At 37.7% G+C, this 24,082-nt stretch overlaps 1 protein-coding gene across 3 annotated transcripts in view; it reads right to left on the bottom strand.

Moving 5' to 3' along the window:
• Positions 1-12,814: 12,814 nt before the first annotated feature.
• Positions 12,815-24,082, bottom strand: part of LOC311077787 (B-cell receptor CD22-like) — a 41,915-nt gene continuing 30,647 nt past the window's right edge. Inside the window, exons 5-11 of one of the 3 annotated variants that reach the window (XM_084106408.1) lie at positions 15,800-16,054; positions 15,442-15,702; positions 14,251-14,338; positions 14,020-14,059; positions 13,707-13,784; positions 13,570-13,632; positions 12,815-13,422 (exon numbers count right to left, since the gene is read on the bottom strand). In XM_084106408.1, coding sequence (XP_083962534.1) covers positions 13,399-13,422; positions 13,570-13,632; positions 13,707-13,784; positions 14,020-14,059; positions 14,251-14,338; positions 15,442-15,702; positions 15,800-16,054 — 809 coding nt within the window. In that variant the 3' untranslated portion in view covers positions 12,815-13,398. The remainder of the gene's footprint in view (positions 13,423-13,569; positions 13,633-13,706; positions 13,785-14,019; positions 14,060-14,250; positions 14,339-15,441; positions 15,703-15,799; positions 16,055-24,082) is intronic. The other 2 variants (XM_084106409.1, XM_084106410.1) reach the window with 2 other exon arrangements.

Raw genomic sequence — 24,082 nt, 5'->3', positions numbered from 1 at the left:
CCTCAGGGGACCGTTCTGCCAACCCTGCCGCCTCCGGTGTTACAGGGCGCAGCGGTCTCCGGCGAGCACATATCTCAAGGTCCACCCGGAAACGTAGTGGCCTCGGGATGCCCGCCCCCTCTGAGGAGGGTGCTAGAGCAGTCTGTTTGGTCGTTCCCTACTCAACAGCAACAAAATCCAGAAACCAGTCTCGAGAGACTGGTACCTCTAGTAGAATCTTTGACAGCGTGGAAGCTACTGTCAAATGTTTCTCGTTGGGTCCTGCAGACCGTGGAAAAAGGGTATTAGATACAATTCTAGTAACGCCCACCACGGTTTATGGGGGTCTTGCCCACAATGGTGGGCCCCGAGCAGGTTCTGGTTATGGAACAGGAAGTAAACACTCTGTTAATGAAAGGGGCCATAGAATATGTACCTCCCTCCAACAGGGAAACCGGGTTTTACAGCCGGTACTTCATAGTTCCAAAGTAGGATGGGGGATTGCGTCCCATTTTAGGTCTTCGAGTTGTCATGCAGCTCAAGTTCAAAATGTTAACATTGAGACAATCGTGCCACAGATTAGTCCGAGGACTGGTTTGTCACGATAGACCTCAAGGACGCATATTTCCATCCGTCCGTGTCATTGGAAGTTCCTGAGGTTTGCTTTCGGGGGCAAAGCATACCAATATCGAGTTCTTCCATTCGGCCTGGCTTTATCACCCCGCACTTTCACCAAATGCGTGGATGCAGCTCTGGCGCCTCTGCGCCTCCGGGGTATTCGCATCACGAACTACATCGACGATTGGTTGATTTTAGCTCAGTCGCATTAGATGGCGGTTCAACATCGAGATGTTGTTCTCGCCCATATGAAAGAGTTGGGGTTACGGCTGAACGCCAAGAAGAGTGTGCTTCTCTATTTTAGAGGACCACTTTTTTAGGCGTGGTTTGGGATTCAGTGTCGATGCAGGCGCGCCTGTCATCGCCACGCTTCGATCCTGGCAGCTGTGAGAAGTGTAAAGCTAGGCCAGCTACTCACTGTCAAACAGTTCCAGAGACTGTTGGGTCTCATGGCAGCAGCTTCCAACGGGATACCTTTTGGACTGCTGCACATGAGGCCCCTGCAGTGGTGGCTCAGGACCAGAGGGTTTTTCCCCGAGGGGCAACCCATTTCGCACAATCAAGGTCACGCGGTGATGCCTACGTGCCTTGGTTATGTGGAAGAAACCTTGGTTCCTGTCCCAGGGCCCAGTGCTGGGAGCTCCTTGTCGTCGCAAACTGCTAACGACGGATGCTTCCCTCACGGGTTGGGGAGCGATCCTGAGGGTCGCTCATCTCAAGGTCTGTGGGAAGACCATCATCGTTCCTGGCATTCTATAGCCTAGAGATGTTAGCTGTCTTCCGGGCTCTGAGGAGCTTTATCACAGGTCTCAGGGGACACCATGTGTAGTACATACGGACAACACGTCGGTAGTCGCCTATATCAAGGGGGTCTGCGCTGGCACGCCATATCCTCTTGTGGTCCCAGGGGAAGTTGCTGTCACTCAAGGCAGCCTACATCCCCGGGGTCCAGAATATAGGAGCAGACACTCTGTCGAGACAGGGGCCGAGGCCCGGGGAATGGTGGCTCCACCCCCGAGGTGGTGGAGCTGATATGGAAATTTTAAGTGGATCTGTTTGCGTCTCGAGAGACGTCTCACTGTCCACTTTGGTTCTCCCTCACGCATCCAGCTCCTCTGGGACTGGATGCTATGGTACAGACGTGGCCGAGGCTACGTCTGTACGCCTTTCCCCCAGTTGCTCTGCTCCCGGGAGTTCTGGAAAGAGTTCGCAGGGACCGGGTTTGCCTGCTTCTTATAGCCCCGCGCTGGCCGGGCAGAGTATGGTTTCCCGATCTTGTGTCCCTCCTCGACGGGCCTCCTCTGGAGCTACCCGTCAGGAGGGACCTTCTGTCCCAAGCAGGGGGCTCGATTTTTCACCCCCGACCAGAACTGTGGAACCTGTGGGCTTGGCCTCTGAGGGGGCCCAGCTCATAGAGTCAGGTCTCTCAACTGAGGTTGTTGAGACCATTCTACAGTCCAGAGCTCCCTCCACGAGGAAACTTTATGCCCTGAACTGGAGAGTATTCACCTCTTTGTGTAGTGACCGTCGGTTGGATCCAGTCAACTGCCCAATTGGTACAGTTCTGGAGTTCCTGCAAGAGCGGTTCACTGCAGGTCTGACCCCGTCCACTTTAAAGGTTTATGTGGCGGCCGTAGGTGCTTACCACAGTCCTTTGGGTGGAATGTCTGTGGGGAAAGACCCCTTTGGTATCTCGTTTCCCTCGTGGCACTTGGAGGTCCTCCTCCCTTTCGAAATCGGACCAGGAGGCGAATAATTTGCTTTGCCCTGTTCGGGCGTTAGACGCGTATGTCCACAGAGCTGCCCTGTGGCGTAAAAGTGACATTTGCTCCCCTAACAAGGGAGGTCCAGTGTCTAAGCAAAGGATGAGCAGTGGGTGGTTGAGACTATCTCACTTGCTTATGAGGCGGCTGGACAGCCTTCTCCTTTGGCTGTCCGGTCGCACTCTACGAGGAGTATGGCGGCCTCTAAGGCCCTTATATCAGGAGTTTCGTTACAGGATGTTTGTGATGCGGCAGGCTGGTCCTCACCGCACACTTTCGTTAGGTTCTACTCTCTGGATCTAGACTCTGCTCCAGGGTCTCATGTTTTGTCTTCCTAGTGCTGCTCACCAGATTTCACACAGGACAGACATTTGTAGCTATGGAGGCGTTGGTATAGACGTTCCCATAGCGTCAAACTCGACGCAACGCGAGTTCCCTTGAAAGGGAACGCCTCGGTTACGACTGTAACCTCGGTTCCCTGAAGAGGGAACGAGCGTTGCGTCACCTTGCCATATCTCCTTCATGCCTGTCAACACGACTTCAGACTTTACGAAGCTTTCGTTTTCTGTTTCGGGCCGGCTTTTATAGCTTCCTGGTACGTGACGTCACCCGCCTCTGACGTTCCGCCACACCATTGGACTGATTTTACATGTGCTTCAAGACGTCATCACGCAAAGCGTTCCCATAGCGTCAAACTCGACGCAACGCTCGTTCCCTCTTCAGGGAACCGAGGTTACAGTCGTAACCGAGGCGTTTTACGTAATGCTTGTGTGTGTTCTTGGGGCTTTAATCCAAAGATAACTTTAGGATTATAGCAATAAAACCCTCGGACATGGACAAGTTCTTCTTTAGCCTCTTTCTCTCTTTATTAACTCTTTCTCTTCCGCTCTCCTCTTTGCCCCCCGTCATAATAAAAGTCCTCACAACAACATCCACTTTAACACAATATATACTGCTGAATTAATATTCAAATATTCAAATATAACATCAGCATTCATATTTTATTATAATGTGCAACACTTTTATCTGTTCCCAAGCAAGTGGTGGCTGAAGCATGTGCAGTAAGTGGACTTTGTCTAACTTTTACAATCCAAAGGAAGAAAGTGCAACACTTTGTAATACCCATTTGTTTCCATTGCACAGGACAGTGAAGAAACCCTCTCAGATGACTGTCCTTTGGAGGAAGTACCTGTAAGTGCGTAAATAACTTTACTTCATTTATACTTGTGTACCTGTTATTCCTGAATGCAATATGAGTTACAGGAGTTCACATCTACAGAAAGTCCTACAGAAGAGTCAGCACAAAGAAGTGATACTGAGGTCGGCAGTGTCGTACTTTTCCTTTTTATTTGTTGCGTGAGGCATGTGTTTATAGTTCTTCAACAGAAACAAAATTTGGTATTTTCAAAAAAAAAACTGGCACTAGAGATTGAGTTTCTTCAAAAGGAACTTCAGAGTAAGTGCTGATACACTATTTCACACAGAGTAATATTACTGACCTTGCATAACAATATCTCTTATTGCAGGCTAAAGATGACTTGATCACTGGCTTTTCTTTACAAAGAATAATTGAAATACAACTAAATAAATATGTGCCAATATATTTACTAATATATCATAATATATGTAATTTTATATTCAGTAATACACTTCATTATATATATATATATATATATATATATATATATATATATATAGCGGGACCGTAAGAGGAGAAGACTACCTCTACATATGCACGACTACGCCACCCTGTTAAACAGGGAACTATGTATAAATTTAACTTCCTACAAAAGGACACACAGGAGCGTGGTTATCGAATGGATACAAAAAAATACAAAAGCTTTATTTAAGTAACAATCTTAGAAGACAGCATTAAAAGACTGGGTCATCATTCATCACTCAACATTCACGGCTCTAATGAACCCACAAAGGAGACCGAGGCTTAATGGCAGGTACACTATTTAGTGAGCACAAGGCTCCTATAATCACTCTTACCACCCTGTGCACAGGTATCAACACACGCACTCCAATAAGCTCAAGCATGAACGCACAGCACTCTGTGACAAAACCTCCACACGTGAGGGCCTACTAGCGGCCTGCCCGGAAGCCTCGGCTCCTGTAATGAAGGCACAATTACCACAATAATCTCAAACAAAGGACACTTAATTTACAACAAAACAAATGATAAACATTTAAATTAATAAATCAGAAAATCATGAAACAATACTACAATGATGGAGATCAGGATTTGATATCAAAGCTAGGTGCATGTTCACCTCAATATCCTTCTCGCTGCACCCCTCAAGCAAAACAAAAACACACTACAAGACAACTTCACAAAAATAGTCAAATAAAGAACACAATTACACAAACATTCATCAAGGAATACACTAAAAAAAAAAAAATAAAATAAATGTACAAAAAAACACAACTTGCAAACACATTGAAGGACTAGTTAAAGAAAAAAAAAGAAAAAAAAACACAGCGATCACGAGAACCATGCTGGAGAGCATGCGTCACCCAAATACAGCCTAGATCGAGCACGCACGTGTTGATAAAAGAAGTTCAGTTGTCACAGGAGAAATCCGGGATACAAAGCAGCAACGTCAATCAGCGTTTCCTTGCCGAACAGTCTATTCCTCCTAAAATTTAAACATTAATATATACTTGCAGTGTAAAAAATGAGCACTACAAAATAGTGATAGTTTCACGTACCTTCATTTCATAACTAGGCGCACATCCACGTCACGCACACACAGAAGGATACCACCGTGTCACAAAGCACAGGAACGCAGGCAGGGCATATGAATAGCCACCGCCAACGACGAACCATCAGCCATAATGCTATAAACCAAATGACTATTACATAAAGTCACAAATCTATGTGCTAACTAGTCAGCCAGACAACACATACCTCAAAGCAGACGGGATGAACAAACCGGAACGGGCGGTCCCCGGCAATGACGCACAGACGGTGACCACACACGGTGCATTCAAATCCCTTTTTTTTATACACTCCCTTGCGGAACATAATTGGACACTAATTACCCACAAGCATTAAATTAATTTGTTAAAAAAAGGAAACTCTGTACGTCCCACCACATCTATATTCATATATTGCCATACATGTTTATTGCAAAATATAAGCACTAGTTTCCCATTTATGGAAATGTATTATGTAATATATCGCATTATATTTTTGTTCTGTAAGTGACTTGCAAAGAATCTCAGGGCAATGCACACAGTTTGTGCCGTTGTTAAAGCTCGACTCCGACGAGTCAAACATTTAACTTGTGTTTTCAACAAATGAATGATGTAAATGACACCCTCACGAGAAAAACGATATCTCTCAAAAAGTACACTATCACACTGCGCTAAAGGACTTCCTGTATCACTTCCGCTTATAAAGCCGGGATCTAATCCTGTTCACATGAAATAAGATCTCGAGCAGGTTTAAGATTACGCACCTGTTGCTATGACAGCAAATCCAGGATGAGCGTTGAAGAACCAAACGATCCAAGATTATGCCAAATCACCAACGATCAGATCCAGCTACAGTAACTGAGTCAGCGACGTACGGAGAACGCGCCCCTGGAGTCTTCAGGAGATCTGGGATCAACACTGACACACATTTCAGAGAGGGGGGGGCCGGCAAGATGGCGCCGTGTTAACAGCTCGTGTACGTTGCTCGTGAGTTATTTGAGCAAAACTCAGTTTTACTTTACTATGTCGTGATCTATTTTATTGTAGTATAATGGCTTACTGATTTATATATATTTTTTGTTTCGTTGGTTGCATTATGGGCAAACGTTCTGCTAAAAACTCAAACAGAAATCTCTCGAATTCCCCCTCGACGACTCAGAGAAAAACTATGGCGCATTCTTCACAGACAGAGGAGATGGACATGCATACCTATGCGAAACCTCTCGACTCAGTTTCTACTTTTGATATACCATTACCTGAAACTCCTGACAAACGACCATTGGCCAAGAAGTCGCGTGTATCAGTAAATGAGGATAATGTACCAAACTCTGTTATCTTGGCGGCAGTTGAAAAAATAGGCAAACTCCAAGAGGAGTCTTTGGCGAGGCTTCAATCTGTGGAAAAGTCCGTTCAAGAGAACACTGCTTCTATTCGCACCCTCTCCTCATCCATGGAATTCTTTAGCAAGGAAGTCGAAGACGTTACGAAAAGAGTTGCCTCTCTGGAGAACACGGTTACTAGCCTCACGAAAGAAAATGAAGTCCTTCGTCAATCTTGTCTGGAACTGGATGAATATAAACGGAGATGGAATTTGCGGGTTGCAGGTGTTCCTGAATCTAACAATGAGAATGTAAAGAAGATCATCCTGGATGTCTTTGGAAATGTTTCGCCGGAATCTGTCTCGTCTCTTGCTAATTCTGTGGACATTGTACATAGACTTGGTCCGAAAACAGCTGAGGATCGTTCTCGTCGTATTATCGTCCAGTTTACCTCGCGCACCATCCGAGACAAAATTTGGAAAGATGCCAAGTCTTCCGACTACCTACGACGAAATAACTACAGGATTTTGGAGGACTTGTCTTTGAACATGAAGGAGGAACGCAGCAAATTGTGGCCACTAGTGAAACAGGCAAGAGAAGAAGGAAAAAGGGCTGGTTTTAGAGGTGCTTTTGCTTACATAGAGGGGAAAAAGATATCGAGGTAAATCGTTTGTAACTAGATTAGGATTTAAATACAAATTATAAGGTGGTCCATAATGTAAACCGCAGGCTGTTTACGGCCATTATATGCTGCTCTGTTTGCATGAGTCAGTAGTTTTTTCTTTCGTTAAAAAATTAAACCATGAATGGTTTTGTATTCTGAGTAAGCTCATTTTTCTCTAATTCTTTACTTTTTTCCCTTTTCAGATTTAAATCTGGTTGTTTAGCATAATTACTTTATCTAATATTTCTTGTTTTTCGCTTAATGTTCGGGGGATAAGAGACATACTTAAGAGAAAATGTGTTTTTTTGTTTTGTAAATCTTTTAATCGGGATGTCTATTTCTTGCAAGAAACTCACTCATGTGAGGAGGACGAGAAATTTTGGCAAAATCAATGGGGTAATAAGATTTTATTTGACCATGGGTCTCGCCGTGCAGCTGGTGTCGCTGTTTTGTTTGGTAGAAATTTCAGTGGTTCAGCTATTGAATTCTTATCTTCATCAGAAGGTAGATGGATATTGGTGGTAATTCAATTCAATTATTTATATTTTATTTTAGTTAATGTATATGGTTTTAATAATTCTGGTATGAATGCTACTCTTATGTCAAAGATTTCTTTGCTTGTTCTTGATAAACGGCGTAAATTCCCCTCTGCCTATACGATTATTGGGGGAGATTTTAATGAAGCCCCAAACTTTCTTGAGGACCGTTATCCTCCTAGAAAATATCAAAATGCTATTAATCCGATAATTTTGGATATCTGCCAGTCTTTAGATTTGACTGATGCATATAGATTCCTTAATCCTGATTCCACCTCTTTTTCTTGGTTCAAGTCAGATTTAACTCAAAAATCTCGCATTGATTTATGGTTGATCTCAAGTTCTTTGATTTCTTTTCTGACATCTGTTTCTTGCACTCCTTCTCCACTAACTGATCATTGTGGCATTGAATTGGTTCTGAAGCCACATAATTCCAGAACGTATAATCCTGGCTATTGGAAATTAAATTGTTCCCTGCTTATAAATAAATCTTACTGCACAGGCATAAAGCAGTTAATTGGAAAAATAAATTCAAGGACAGATATTTCCTTTATGTCTAAATGGGAACTACTCAAATTTGAGTGTAGAAAATTCTCAATTTATTTTAGTAAAAAACTTTCATCGGAAAACAAAAACAAATATGCAGCATTATTTAAAAATATTTCAGATCTTGTAAGTAGACCGATATCAGAAGAAAATCAAAATATGTTTTATTCTTTACAGGAGGAGTTGAATTCCCTGTATCTTGAAAAGGCAAAGGGAGCTTTTGTAAGATCCAGAGCTAAGTGGCTTGAATTTGGCGAAAAAAACTCTGCTTATTTCTTTAATCTAGAAAAACAACATGGACGGAAGAAAACAATTGATTCTCTTCTTATTGATGGTTCTCTTTCCTCTTGTAAAGATCAGGTATCTCAGTTTGTTTACAAATTTTATCAGAAATTATATTCTTCTGCATTTGATCATTTTGCTACGGATTCTTTTTTTGATAAGGTGACACCTTTTATAACCCAAATTTCGGATCTTAGTAAATCTGTTTGTGATATGTCACTTACAAGGAAAGAGTTGGATGATGTGGTAGTAAAATCCCCGTCAAATAAGTCACCTGGTCCTGATGGGCTACCTTTTGAATTTTATAGGGTTTTTTGGGATTACATTAAGGATTTACTTTATGAAGCTTTAAAGGAATGCATTGATCGAGGAGAATTGACCCATACAATGAAGCAAGGCTTAATCGTTTTAATTCCAAAACCAAATAAAAACATTCAGGATTTAGATAATTGGAGACCTATTTCTCTCCTAAACATAGATTACAAAATTTTGGCAGCTGTGTATGCTAGTCGTCTTAAAATTTGCTTAGAGGAAGTTATCTCGGAAACACAGTCAGGTTTTATGAAGAACCGGCATATTTCTAATAATATTCGCCTTATCTTTGATTTATTTGATTATTCTGATCTGATTAGTAATGATGCACTTATTCTTTTCTTAGACTTCTTTAAAGCTTTCGACTCAGTCGAGCATAATTTTATTTTTAGAGCTTTAGACAAATTTGGGTTTGGCCCTAATTTTATAAGTGTTGTTAAAACCTTATATAACGACACAAACAGCTGTGTCTCTCTTGCCAATGGTACTTCTCCCAGATTTTATGTTTACCGAGGTATTAGGCAGGGGTGTCCCATCTCCCCTTTTTTGTTTTTATTGGCTGCAGAGTTGTTAAATTTATTTGTGGTAAATTGTGCGGCTATTGAAGGAATTCAAATTGGAGAAGAAAAGTTAATGATAAGTCAGTTAGCCGATGATACGTGCATCTTTTTAAAGAATCAATCTCAAGTAAGCTCAATAATCCGTAGCCTTAATACTTTTTCTAAAGCCTCTGGGCTAGTAATAAATACAAAAAAAAGTGAAATAATGTTTATACACAACTCAGATGTGACCTCTATTGATGGAATATCAGTAAAAAATATTGTTAAATATCTTGGTATTTATATCTGTAAATCTGCCCAGGAGAGAATTTCTTTAAATTACCATCCTAAATTAGAATCAGCCAAAAAGATTTTTAATTTATGGTTACAAAGAGACCTTACTATATATGGCAGAATTTTGTTACCTAAGGCTGAAGGAATTTCACGCTTTGTTTATCCTTCTATATCACTCTATGTTGATTCTGTCACCTGTAAATCTATTGACTCTCTTAACTTTAAATTTATATGGAAAAATAAAGGGGAACACATCAGCAGGAAATCTTTAACTAAGCCATACTCAAAGGGAGGTTTGAATGTTTTAGATTTTTTTTCCTTGAATCAGGTTTTTAAAATAAACTGGTTGAAAAAATGTTTAAAGGGGAACTCAGTCTGGTTCTGGATTCCTAATACGATTTTTAAAAGATGTGGAGATTTAAATTTTTTGCTTTCTTGTGATTTTAAATGTACGAGACTACCTATGAAACTTTCAAATTTTCATAAGCAAGCTCTTGTGTCATGGAAGCTGATCTTTAAACACAATTTGTCTCCTCATATCATATGGAATAATCAATATATTTTATCTGCCCGCAAATCTTTTTTCTTTCCTGATTGGTTTCATAAGGGCATTGTTTTTGTTTCAGACTTAGTAAACAATAGTGGAGACTTCTATTCTTATAAAGATTTTACTGAACTATATGGTTTAAATGTATCAAATCAGAACTACATTAAACTTACAAAGACTATCCCTCCTAATTTGTTGTTTTTGGTGAAATCTTATAAATCATATGGTAATTTAAATATGAATGTCCCTCAACTAATTATACAAGGCAAAAATATCCTGGATATTAAATGTACAAATATATTTTTAAGAAACTTTATGACTGATAGTAATAATTCAATTATTAAAGCTTATGGGAAATGGTTAGCGCTTTTCTCAAATATCACTTTTCGTAAGGTATGGACAGTGCCAAACAAATTTTTGTTTCATAATAAAATAAAAGAAATCCATTTAAAAATTATTCACCGTTATTACCCTTGTAATAAATATCTAAGTAAATTTTACAGTAATATTTCCCCACTATGCTCTTTTTGCCAAGAGGAGGAAGAATCTATTTTACACTTATTTTACTTCTGTTCTTATACTAAACAATTTTGGCTTAAAATTTCAGCTTCCATATTTCTTGCATTTCATCAGTTATGTAATATTTCTGTCAGTAAGGATATTTTTCACTCTGATGTCTCTGAAAATAAAAAGCTAGATGATATATTAAACTTTTTCTGTATGATGGGAAAATACCATATTCACAAAGCAAGATACCTTAAATTCAAACCTAGTTGCAAAATTTTTGCTTATGATTTACAGTTATTATTGTCTTCACTTCAAAAAATCCCCTCCAATAAAAAAGCTTTGAAAACATCCTGTATTATAGAACAAGTTTTATGTAAATTGTAATTGTATTTTATTTACTGTTATTATTTACTTTCATTTTCTCTGTATCCCCACATGTTCATGTTCATTGTTTTGTGTTATTTCCATTGTACTGATTTGTATTGTAATGCAATAAAAAAAAAAAAAAAAAAAAAAAAAACATTTCAGAGAGACTCTCAGAGAGAGTTCGGAGCACAGGTTCGGAGTCGGAGCCAATGATGCGCGTTTGAAAGTTTGGAAAGGTAAGCAGATAATAAAATGGTGTGCCTTGTCATTACAGACGTAGCCTTGCCTAATCAGTCTGTGTGCCGAGAGTAGCCTACAGACTCCAGCTATAGTTGCAAACGTTGTCTGACGTGCGTTATGTGGGCTAGCTATTCGCTCAATAAAAATAGGCTCATGGAAATTACGTTTTGGCAAATAAGGCAAGTGGTATTTTAAAATTCCCCAAATGATCAAAGGTTGCCCAGATTGTGTTGAGTCTGCCACACTCAAATGGATGCTGAGCGAACCTTTTCAGTCATTGGCCTAAACAAGACTGACTCCAGGAACAGACTGTCACTTGATGCACGGCACCCTGTGAGTGATGGGAAGTTCGGATCATTTTACTGACTTGCTTGTTCGATCTCATTCATTAAAATGAAAGAATCTTTTTTCGAGTCATTTCGTTCATTTTAGGGGCTTTAAATGTTATACTTTTAACAGCCAAATTCCCCGAACACATCCACCTACGCAGTCTTTATCATATTCTGAATTAAGAAATCATTATAATGCAGTCAAAAATTATTTACAGGTAACATAAATAATTACTTTCCGAGTCTTTCGTACATTTGTCACGTGACAGACGCAATGAACGTTCATGAACGGATTGAACCCTGCTTCAGATACGAGCCTCCTGCAGAGGTGGTGATCAGGCCAACTCTGCCACTGTGGCACAACAGGCCTAATGTGTGAAACTTGTGTTGTGGTTTTCTGGGGAGGTGGAGGAACTATTATGTGTCCCTTTTGTTTTGAGATTTCTTATTGTTTTGATGTTGTTGTTTTACATGTTTGTTATTTAATCACCTCTATCTTAATTTTTTTATCGTGCAATCAATTAATTGTACATTTTGAAAACACGTTTCCATTCTATTCTTTTTTTTTTTTTTATAAATCAGGGTTTATAAAGTAAACAAGGACTGACATTTTTTAAAAGTAGGGTTAGGGTTGGCAAATTTTTTCTCCGCGCGCATGCGCGCACTGAAGTTTTACAGAGTCTCACTCCAGCCGAAGTCCCTAAGTTGGCAACCCTGGAAAGGTCATCAGTTAAATAATGTCTTAAGTGTTTATCCTCATCACATACTTTAAGGACAATATCAGACAGAGAGAAATCAGGAAATTAGTTTCATGTTTTCCCTACTCCTAACAATCATAATATTATCTTCTTTGCATTATATTTAATGTCAAAGTCTGAGCCACATTGTGAGCAAACCCTCAGTAACCGAAGAAGGATGGCACTATATGGACAAAACAAGTAGTGATTTACAGGTGAGGCTCATCGAGGTTGATGTCAGTCGCAGGAGATGTGACCTCTGGTGGCAGTTTGAGGGATTGTTAGGGATGGACAATTTCAAACTTTTTTATTTTGATCAGATACTAATACTTATTCTTACAGTTTTAGCAATGCCAATGTCAAAACCAGTTATTTCTTAAATTGGTATGTGATTTTCTAAATTATTTTTAGAAAAAAAAAAAAAAGACTTAAAGGCATATCACACCAACAAACTCCAGCTAAATGTCAGGGGTGTTTTGGAGCAAACATGAAAAAAGAATTGAAAACAAATAAAAGTGATGCAGAAACCCATGTTCTGTCATTAACAATTTTAATATTGATATTTTTAATATCAATCATATTGAATCAATACCAAATAAGTAGCTTGTGAGAATCAATATATATATATTATATATCAATACTGCAGGATCTATGAGCCCTTCAGGTTTGTACAAGTATATATGAGATGATCACAAATACAACTTAAAAACCTAAAAACATTTAAAGCAAGAGTTACAGGAACACAAAAGACAGAATAACAGAAGCTGATTATATTGAGCACTTTGAGAGAAATATATAATATTTTCCATTGTGAATGAATTCCATTATCAGAATAAAATGATCAATTATGATTTAAAAGCAGGAAAATGTTGTAAAATGAGAAAGCATAGATTGTTTGCCACAACTGAACATCACTTTAGGTGTTTTGACTTAATTTTAACATATATTTAGACAATAACAATTCACCAGCTTTTAACTTTCATTTAATTCCACTTTTATATCATGTTTCATAAACTATACAGAAATTAAACTTTTGAGACTCATCACTGATGATCCCTGTCAATCATCAGTGGCTCCGCCCACAGAGCTCAGGATTGGTTCATTTGTGCTCTGCCTCTCACTGCAGAATCTTCCTGTTGATCTGAACAAACAATAAGATGAAGAAAGACTGACTGAAGTTCATCAACAACATTATAAATCCTTTCACAAGATACATAAAACAATCACACTAATACTGAAGAGAGTTTTATTGATTATATTGAGAAGAGCTGCAGGTTCTGACACTTACTGATGGATTCTCATGTTTAGAAAAGCTCTGAGGATAGTCTTCAGGAGGTCTGCGATCAACGGTCTGTGTGAAAGAGAGCGAGAGATCGGTCATGTGATCATCAGTGATGGAGTATCTGACTTTGACGTCTCACTTACTGTGAGTGTGTCGTACAGGTCAGAGGTCGTGGACTTGAGATCAAGAGCTGTATATGAGTCTTCATTGGGATCAGAGATCTTACAGAAGAGACAGAAGGACACACACATTGTGAGTTCATGTTTTAAACGCAGACTGTAATGTTTAGAGGATCTTGATGGAAATCAGTTTTACTGGATCTAGAACTGAAGAATCGGGTGTTTGGACATGAGACTCGTGTGTCTTATACTCTTAATATCTGTGTACGGCTCATAGCGGCTGTAGGAAACATCTCTGCATGCAGGAAAACACTGTGAATAATTGAGATCATCTCACCTCCTTCAAAGCAGATCTTCTGTTCATCCTTTTAGTAAGACTGTCAGAAGAAAGATGAATAAACAACACATTTAACGCCACAAATAACTGCAATTTCATGATTCAAACAGAGATGGCGACAAAGAGGCAAAGCTTACGCACTACCGCTTTAAATGTAACACTTAACCTAAATGTAATACAGTAATTCTTCATACATAAAGAATTCGATTTTTTTTTTAATTAACCTCTTACCAAATGTACATCACAAAAGCCCCTGATGCTCCACCGAGTAAAACACCAACAGCAACACCGACAGTTACAGACGAGAAACATCTGACTGCTGAAATACAGACAAAAACACACCAATGTTTAACAGGACTAGATCAGACAAAATATACTAACAGATCACTGCAACCTTTTATGTGATGGGAATAGATCTAAATACTTAAAAAAACCTCACGATTTGTTAATCTCGATAGCTGTAATAGTAAAAACGTATAATAGCTGTAATAGTAAATGTTTTCAAGAAAGTTTCACATGTAATGCTAAATATTTCATATGCAAGCATGTCAGCCAATCACAGCAGAGGGCGTTTACACTGAAGTCTCACACAGACACGCCCCTTCAAACAGAGCGTTCATATCAGAGGCTAAAATCAGGCTAGGAAATATGCCTTTTATTTCTAAATTATAACAACTTTTGATCTAAAAAACATACTAACATTATAAGGGCACCCCATGAAACATTCTAAACTAATAAAATAATCCATGCAATGGGACCTTTAAAGAGTTTCTGCTGAGTTTTGTGGGTCACCATTGTGTTGAAGAGTAGAGCCTGTGCTTCAGTTCTGGATGAGCAGAGAAACACTGATGATATGCTGCATGTTGCTTTATTTAACAGACAGTGACTGTGTACTTGTTGATGCATTGATGATCTATTTGTTAAGGTCTTCAACTCATTCATGTGTGCTGTTGTTAACTAACACTTATCTGCAAGAGGATTGAGTTAAATTGATGTTTTGTTAACTCATTTAAATTAATTAAATTTTTTAGAAAAATATTTTTTTTAGTGGACTCGAAATAAGATCACAGTATAAATATGAAATGGCAATTGATCAATTTAAGATAGAATCAGTTAAATCAGTTTACAACATCATGACATCTTGACGTCAAATAAATGTTGAATTGACATCAAATACCAACAAACAAAGCATGACATCAAAATAACATCAAAATGACATCAGCAGAGGTCAAAATCTTGACATCAAACTGACATCGACACTTTGACGTCAATATGACTTTCATTTTTGACCTATTTCGTGACGTAATTTTGACATCAATGTTTGATGTCACATTGATGTTAAATTGACATCAAATGCCCGCTGGGTAAGAAAGTAAGCACGAGTATGTGGTTAAAATACAGAATATGATTCATAAAACTCACACATGACACACAAAGTCACAGTATCAGAGTATTTCTCTCCATGTTTATTGATGGACTTGCACTTGTATTCTCCACTGTCATCAGAGCTGATCTTTGAGATGCTGAAGATTCTTCCAGATCCTACAAACGTTCCTCCTTTAAACCAGCTGATTTCTGCAGGAGGGTTTGAGTCACTGATGCAGTTCAGAGTCACTGAATCTCCCTCCACTATTACACCAGATGGACTGATGGACACTGAGACGTTCCTGGGAGGATCTAACACTGAGAAATATTGATATCATTAACAATCATATTAAACTTGACATCACAGATGTTTTGAGGATTTAATGTCACAGTTACTGAACCATCATTAACTCACACATGACGTTTAAAGTCACAGTATCAGAGTATTTCTCTCCATGTTCATTGATGGACTTGCACTTATATTCTCCACTGTCATCAGAGCTGATCTTTGAGATGCTGTAGATTCTTCCAGATCCTACAATCGTTCCTCCTTTAATCCAGCTGATTTCTGCAGGAGGGTTTGAGTCACTGATGCAGTTCAGAGTCACTGAATCTCCCTCCACTATTACACCAGATGGACTGATGGAGATCACAGGTTTCACTGGAGGATCTACAGATGTCAGGTAAAAGTATTTATCAGAGACGGTGGAAAATGTTCTAAGAAAGGCTGCAGTTGATTATTATTGGACAATTTCAGCAAACATCCCAGTTTAATTTTTCACTGTTTAATGCTAAAACACATCCCCCTGTAGGATGTGAGGGAAGGTTGCAAGTAAAGAAAATGAAGACGGAGGAATCGAGGGAAAGTTTATGGGTGCTTCTCAACAGAGTTGTATAGTCCAGGGGTCAGAAAGTAGAAGTCCTGCCATAGTTTATTCCACCCATGAACTCAGCAGCTGATTTCACTAATTAGTTCTCTCTCCTGTCTGAATTAGCAAATCCAGGTGATTGGAATAAAATACTGAGGAGGACTTTTACTTTCTGAACCTGGACTTTACACCTCTGCATAGCAATGTCACATGTCAGCCAAGAGCAGAGGTGGAAAGTCCAGGGGTCAGAAAGTAAAAGTCCTGCCATATATTTATTCCACCCATGAACTCACACAGCAAAAACTCCAGTTTTAAATGAACTCTCCTGGGAGTTTATTTGGCTCCAGACTCAAGAGTGTTAAAGTTAATGAGATAATTTAGTGATTGATTGAGTGATGATTGAGCATTATTGAAGACACCTGATGTTAACAAGCAGAATCACTGAAGAAGAAAAATCACAATTTTAGTTACCATTATGGATATCGGTGTTTGATTTAGTTGGGCAGTTGACCTTTAAATGTTTAACTTTAGATTTTGTTTGGCTGCTGTATCTGTGTTATAACTCTCAGATGAACAAAGAGAAAAGGTGAACAGGTGTTGGTTATATTTTAACATAATCATCATTTAACCTGAATCACTGAACTCATTTAGAGTCTAATCTCTGACTTAAATGTATATTGGTCATAACAGCATCACAGTGATTCTACAGAATAATATCCAGATTTGTCATTATAATCCAAATGATTTCTTAAAAGTTGTTCTGATATTAAAAAAAAAAAATTCTTTAAGGCGCACACAGACATCAAGAATCAGTGTATGAATCTCAACAATGGTGACAAAAAGAATATTCAATTAGGGAAAGGAAATTAGTAAGACAATTCAGATCATAATTTATTCATACCGCAATGCATGATGGGAGCCATGAATGAGTTTTGATTGGTGGTACCCAGAATGCACTGCAACATGCTTTATTATTGTCACCATTGTTGAGAATCACAGGCTGATTCTTGGTGTCAGTGTGTCCAAAAAAAAAAAAAAAACTTTTCAGAGTGTTTTGATCAGGACAACTTTAAAGAAATCTTTTGGATTATTTTAAAAATACTGATTATATTGATAAGAGTATACTGTAGAATCATAGACTGCTGTAAACAGCAAGGTAAACCTAACTCTCTGAATGAGCTTTGTGATTCAAGTCAAAAGATGATTATGTTGAAACACAACCAAAATGACCTGATCAGCTTTTCTCTTTGTTCATCTGAGAGTTATAACACTGATAGAACAGCCAAACAAAATCTAACGGTATTAGCTTAAGGTTCAAGAGCCCAACTAAAGCCAACACTGATCACCATAATGGCAACTTAAAAAAAGAGATTTTCTCCTTTGGTGATTCTGCTTGTTAACATCAGGTGTCTTCAATAATGCTCAATCATCACTCAATCAATCACTAAATTATCTCATTAACTTTAACACTCTTGAGTCTGGAGCCAAATAAACTCCCAGGAGAGTTCATTTAAAACTGGAGTTTTTGCTGTGTGAGTTCATGGGTGGAATAAATATATGGCAGGACTTTTACTTTCTGACCCCTGGACTTTCCACCTCTGGCCAAGAGCAAAGAAATAAACCAGAAGTGGACCATATCGTAGCCAAAAAACTGTGTATATTAAATATGGAGTAATTTCAGCCACAGCCTCAGATGAAATCAACTGAAGAGAAAAGAAGACATTAAATCTGTGAAGATCTCAGCAGAGGAGGATTAAACAACTCCACAAACAGCATTACCAGCTTCACTTATTACTAACCAGACTGACTTTATTTCTGGCAGACGTCTACAAAAGTTTTATTGAGAATTAACAGAGGTTTAACTCTTGTGTTTTATTTTAAGTCACCATAACAGTGATTAGTGTTTCCATTAGTTGGGTTCTTAACTCTAATTATATAATATGTCTTTTTTGACTGTTGTGACAGTGTGTTTGTCAAACACATTTACAGCAGCAAAGAAAGCAAAAGTGAAATGAGATCAGGTGATGATGGTTACCTGGTGATGGTTTTATAATCATCACGAAGTATCCTGCTCCACTGATGCTTTTCAAGTCTAACAATTGCGTTGTTCCATTAAAATTTTCATATCACAAACCCTGTGTTACTGCAGTATGAGATACAGCAGTACTAGAATCAGTTAGAAGAACGTTAATCTACTATGACAAACATCAATAATCAGCGTATTAATCTCAACAATGGTGACAATCACAAGTACCTTGCTGCAATGCATGCTGGGTACCAGCATAGTACAAAACTCCCAGCATGCATTGCAACATAAATAAATTATGCAGCTGAATTGTGCTATTATTTTGTTTAATTTTAAATATTTGCTTTTATTTTTTGCTGTTGTTTTTGTAGTGACATTTAGTAGCTTTTTTGTAATGTTCAGAGTTGATCAGTTTATCAGAATATTTTTGATTGTCACCATTGTTGAGATTCATACGCTGATTGTTGATAACTGTGTGTCACACTATAGGTAAAATTTTTGTTCTCATGTTTGTTAAAATATTTTAACTGATCTGTATAATACTGCTTGATCTCATGCCGCAGTAACACAGGGTTTTTATATTATAAAAATTATATTATAGGATATTAATATATCAATTGAACAAATCAAATTTGTTATACAAATTACATCAGTGACTCAGACAATAGCATTATGATTACATAACCATCAACAGGTAACCATCATCACCTGAACTCATTTCACTTTAGCTTTCTTTGCTGCTGCAAATGTGTTTGTCAAACACACTGTCACAGCAGCCAAAAATGACAAAAGATATAATAAGAGTTAAGAGCCCAACTAATGGAAACGCTAATCACTGTTATGGTAACTTCAAATTAAACATCTAAATAAGGACTTCTAACAGAAATAAAGTCAGTCTGGTTAGTAATAAGTGAAGCTGGTAATGCTGTTTGTGGAGTTGTTTAATCCTCCTCTGCTGAGATCTTCACAGATTTAATGTCTTCTTTTCTCTTCAGTGGATTTCATCTAAGTCAGTTGTAATTCTTGTGTTTCTGCTCGTCTCTTTTTCTGTTCTCTTCAGAGGTGTAAAATCCAGGTTCAGAAAGTAAAAGTCCTCCTCAGAATTTTGTTCCAATCACCTGGATTTGCTAATTAGCAGTTTTTCAGCCAGGAGATAGAAATCAGCTGACTGAGTTCATGGGTGGAATAAACATATGGCAGGACTTCTACTTTCTGACCCCTGGACTATACAACTCTGCTTCTCAATACTCAAATTGATGCTTCCTCGTGTCCTCGCTCCTCCTCCAGCCTGTGACCCAGAAACTGATCAAACTCAGCATCTTGAAGGACATCTCAATTCTCTCTATTCCCTTCACGTCATTTTTATTTATGCTTTACCTTTGCAGTTTAAATTAATTATATATCAAACATATATCAACAGGGCTTCTTGCTTTATCTTTATTATTTATGAATTTCTTAAATAACCAAACTTTAACAACATAAGGGCAGATCCCTTGATCGCCTTGAGGGAGATTCAGTGACTCTGAACTGCACCAGTGACTCAAACCCTCCTGCAGAAATCAGCTGGTTTAAATGAAAAAGGAATATTTTGCAATCTGGTGAAACCTACAGCATCACTAATATTAAGTCTGAGGCCAGACTTCGGCTTCTGCTGCTGTGAATGTGAATATCATGTGTAAGTCTGCCTTTATTTTCAAGCTGTTGACGCTTTGAAGTGACGCTCCAGTGATCAAGAATATTCCAATATACAAATAGGGCGCTTCTCATTTCTTATTTGTGTATCCTCGTTTCCTTTCATCGCTGATCGATTGCTCCTGCACTGTTAAAAAAAACTGTGAAATTTACGGTAAAAAACCGGTAGCTGTGGTTGCCAGTATTTTACCGTAAAAAATAAGGTAGCAACCTTTTATGTTTTACGGGATTTAAATTTACGGGCAAAAAAACACAATGCAAAAAAACCCCTGTGAAATTTACGGTAAAAAACGTCAGCTTGGTTGGCAGTATTTTACCGTAAAAAATATGGTAGCAACCTTACTTTGAGAAAAAGGATTTAAAGGATTTAAATGTGTGGTAAAAAAAACATCAGCTGTGGTTCCCAGTACTTTACCATAAAAAATACAGTAGGAACCGTTTACTTTTCACAGGACAACAGTCATATTACATAAACCGATAAATGTTATCATTAAATTTCACTAAAGTATTAAAGTCTGCTTTATATCTTTGTAATATACTGATAACCATCATAATAACACAAGTGGTAAAAAAGAAAAGCACACGATGATTTAAGTATACCATTAGTTTTCCACAAACTGAGGCACATGTTAATATCTAGAAGGTGCACAGTGTCATACACACAAACACAAAACACCATCATGGTGACACACACATGACTCCAAATAATGCCATAAACATTCATTAAACAATATATGATGTAATATAAACCCCAAATGTATAAAACTGATAACAAAAACCATGAAGAAACATAATTATTTAAATGAAATAGCATCAAATGTGAAGTGTCACACAGGGAATTCTGGGAATGTCCATTTAGAGAAACAACAGGAACAGAAAAAAGAGACGAGCAGAAACACAAGAACTACAACTGACTTCAGCCACAGCCTTAGATGAAATCAACTGAAGATAAAAAACATTAAATCTGTGAAGATCTCAGCAGAGGAGGATTAAACAACTCCACAAACAGCATTACCAGCTTCACTTATTACTAACCAGACTGACTTTATTTCCAGAGGTGGAAAGTCCAGGGGTCAGAAAGTAAAAGTCCTGCCATATATTTATTCCACCCATGAACTCACACAGCAAAAACTCCAGTTTTAAATGAACTCTCCTGGGAGTTTATTTGGCTCCAGACTCAAGAGTGTTAAAGTTAATGAGATAATTTAGTGATTGATTGAGTGATGATTGAGCATTATTGAAGACACCTGATGTTAACAAGCAGAATCACCAAAGGAGAAAATCTCTTTTTTTAAGTTGCCATTATGGTGATTAGTGTTGGCTTTAGTTGGGCTCTTGACCCTTAAACTAATACCGTTAGATTTTGTTTGGCTGTTCTATCAGTGTTATATCTCTCAGATGAACAAAGAGAAAAGCTGACCAGGTCATTTTGGTTGTGTATTGACATAATCGTCTTTTAACTTGAATCACAAAGCTCATTCAGAGAGTTAGGTTTACCTTGCTGATTACAGCAGTCTATGATTCTACAGTATACTCTTATCAATATAATCAGCATTTTCAAAATAATCCAAAAGATTTCTTTAAAGTTGTCCTGATCAAAACACTTTGAAAAGTGTTTTTTTTTTTTTTTTTTTTTTTTTTGACACACTGACACCAAGAATCAGCCTGTGATTCTCAACAATGGTGACAATAATAAAGCATGTTGCAGTGCATTCTGGGTACCACCAATCAAAACTCATTCATGGCTCCCATCATGCATTGCGGTATGAATAAATTATGATCTGAATTGTCTTACTAATTTCCTTTCCCTAATTGAATATTCTTTTTGTCACCATTGTTGAGATTCATACACTGATTCTTGATGTCTGTGTGCGCCTTAAAGAAAGATTTTTTTTATTTTTTTATATCAGAACAACTTTTAAGAAATCATTTGGATTATAATGACAAATCTGGATATTATTCTGTAGAATCACTGTGATGCTGTTATGACCAATATACATTTAAGTCAGAGATTAGGCTCTAAATGAGATCAGTGATTCAGGTTAAATAATGATTATGTTAAAATATAACCAACACCTGTTCACCTTTTCTCTTTGTTCATCTGGCTGTTATAACACAGACACAGCAGCCAAACAAAATCTAAAGTTAAACATTTAAAGGTCAACTGCCCAACTAAATCAAACACCGATATCCATAATGGTAACTAAAATTGTGATTTTTCTCCTTCAGTGATTCTGCTTGTTAACATCAGGTGTCTTCAATAATGGTCAATCATCACTCAATCAATCACTTAATTATCTCATTAACTTTAACACTCTTGAGTCTGGAGCCAAATAAACTCCCAGGAGAGTTCATTTAAACTGGAGTTTTTGCTGTGTGAGTTCATGGGTGGAATAAATATATGGCAGGACTTTTACTTTCTGACCCCTGGACTTTCCACCTCTGTTTATTTCTGTCAGACGTCTACAGTTCTGTTTGAGAATTAACAGAGGTTTAGATGTTGATGATTTATTGTTTCATTTGAAGTCACCATGATGGAGATCAGTGACTGCTTTAGTTGGGCTCTTGACCCTTGACTTTCTGACATTAGTTTTTCTTTGCCTGCTGTAACTCTGTGTTTATAAGACATGTTGATTATGGCTAGGAAATCAGAGAGAAAATTAATCGTGATGTTGGTTGTGTATCAGTGATGGCAATCACCATGTTTGATTCACTGAACTCTTATAGAATTTTATCTTTGATTATTTGTGTTATTAATTTTACATTATTGATTGTAGTAGCCCTATGACTCTACAACATGTGATCCATTGCTGTGATAATCAAAAGAATTTTTAAAACATTGTGTACAATAAAGGTTTGAACTGCTGTATCTTTCAGACACACACAGACATCAAGAGTCAGCGTATGAATCTCAACAATGGTGATGATAAAAGTGCAGTGCACTTGATGGAGCCTCCAATCAAAACTCATCAGTATCTCCCAGGATGCATTGCAGCAGGAATACATTATGCTGAATTGCCTTAGTATTTTCTTTTATTATTATATCTGCTTTTATTTTTGATGTTGTTTTTGTTGCAGCTTTTTAGTAGCTTGTTTTGTGATGTTCAGAGTTTTATCTAATTATTGTGTTGATTGTCACCGTTGTTGAGATTCATACGCTGAATCTTGATGTCTGTGTTGGTTTAAATTGAGCAGTAGTTCAAAACCTTTTTTCTACACCATGTATTTTTAAAGGTCTTCAGATTATCTGTTGCTCGCTGCTGGCTTACAGAGATATTATACTCAATAATATGAAATATTTATTTTTAATATTATAATTAATATTATCACTTTGCTCATAAAGTGAGAGATAAGACTCTTTATGAGATCAGTGAATCAGGCCACAATATGACGATTATGTCAACATTAACCTGCCATCATCACCTGGTTACATTTTCTCTCTGATTTTCATGCCATAACGTTTGTGTTATTGTTTGTGTAACTGTTACCACACAGTTAAGGCAGTCAGAGTAAATCTAAAGTTAAAAAGTCAAGGGTCAAGAGCCCAACTAAAGCAAACACTCATCTCCATAATGGTAACTTCAAACTTTATTATTTTCAATAAAACATCAACGTCTGAACCTCTGGTAATTCTCAATAATTAGATTACAGGAAACCACAGCTGGCAGGTTTTTATTTTTTATTTTTTATATAAAAGTTCAGTTCAGTGTTCAATGCCATAAAACCTAAAATATTACTACCGTATTTTTTACGGTAAAGCACTTGCAAGCTGCTAGTTTTTTTACCGTAAACTTTAGTTCAGTGCCGTAAAAGCAAAAACAATTCTACCGTATTTTTTACGGTAAAGTACTGGCAACCACAGCTGCCAGTTTTTTTCCGTAATATTTCGATCACTGCCGTAAAACCTAAAATATTACTACCATATTTTTTACGGTAAAACGCCTGCAACCAGCTGCCAGTTTTTTACCGTAAACTTTAGTTCAATGCCGTAAAACATAAATATTTATACCGTATTTTTTACGGTAAAGTACTGGCAACCAGCTGCCAGTTTTTCACCGTAATTTTTAGTTCGATGATGTAAAACTTTTTAATGTATTTTTTACGGTAAGGT

The sequence above is a fragment of the Abramis brama genome (assembly GCF_963993115.1).
Source record: "Abramis brama genome assembly, chromosome: 2".
NCBI classification, from domain to species: Eukaryota; Metazoa; Chordata; class Actinopteri; order Cypriniformes; family Leuciscidae; genus Abramis; species Abramis brama.
The sequence above is the reverse complement of the archived record's forward strand: the minus strand, read 5'-3'. Positions and strand labels throughout refer to the sequence as shown.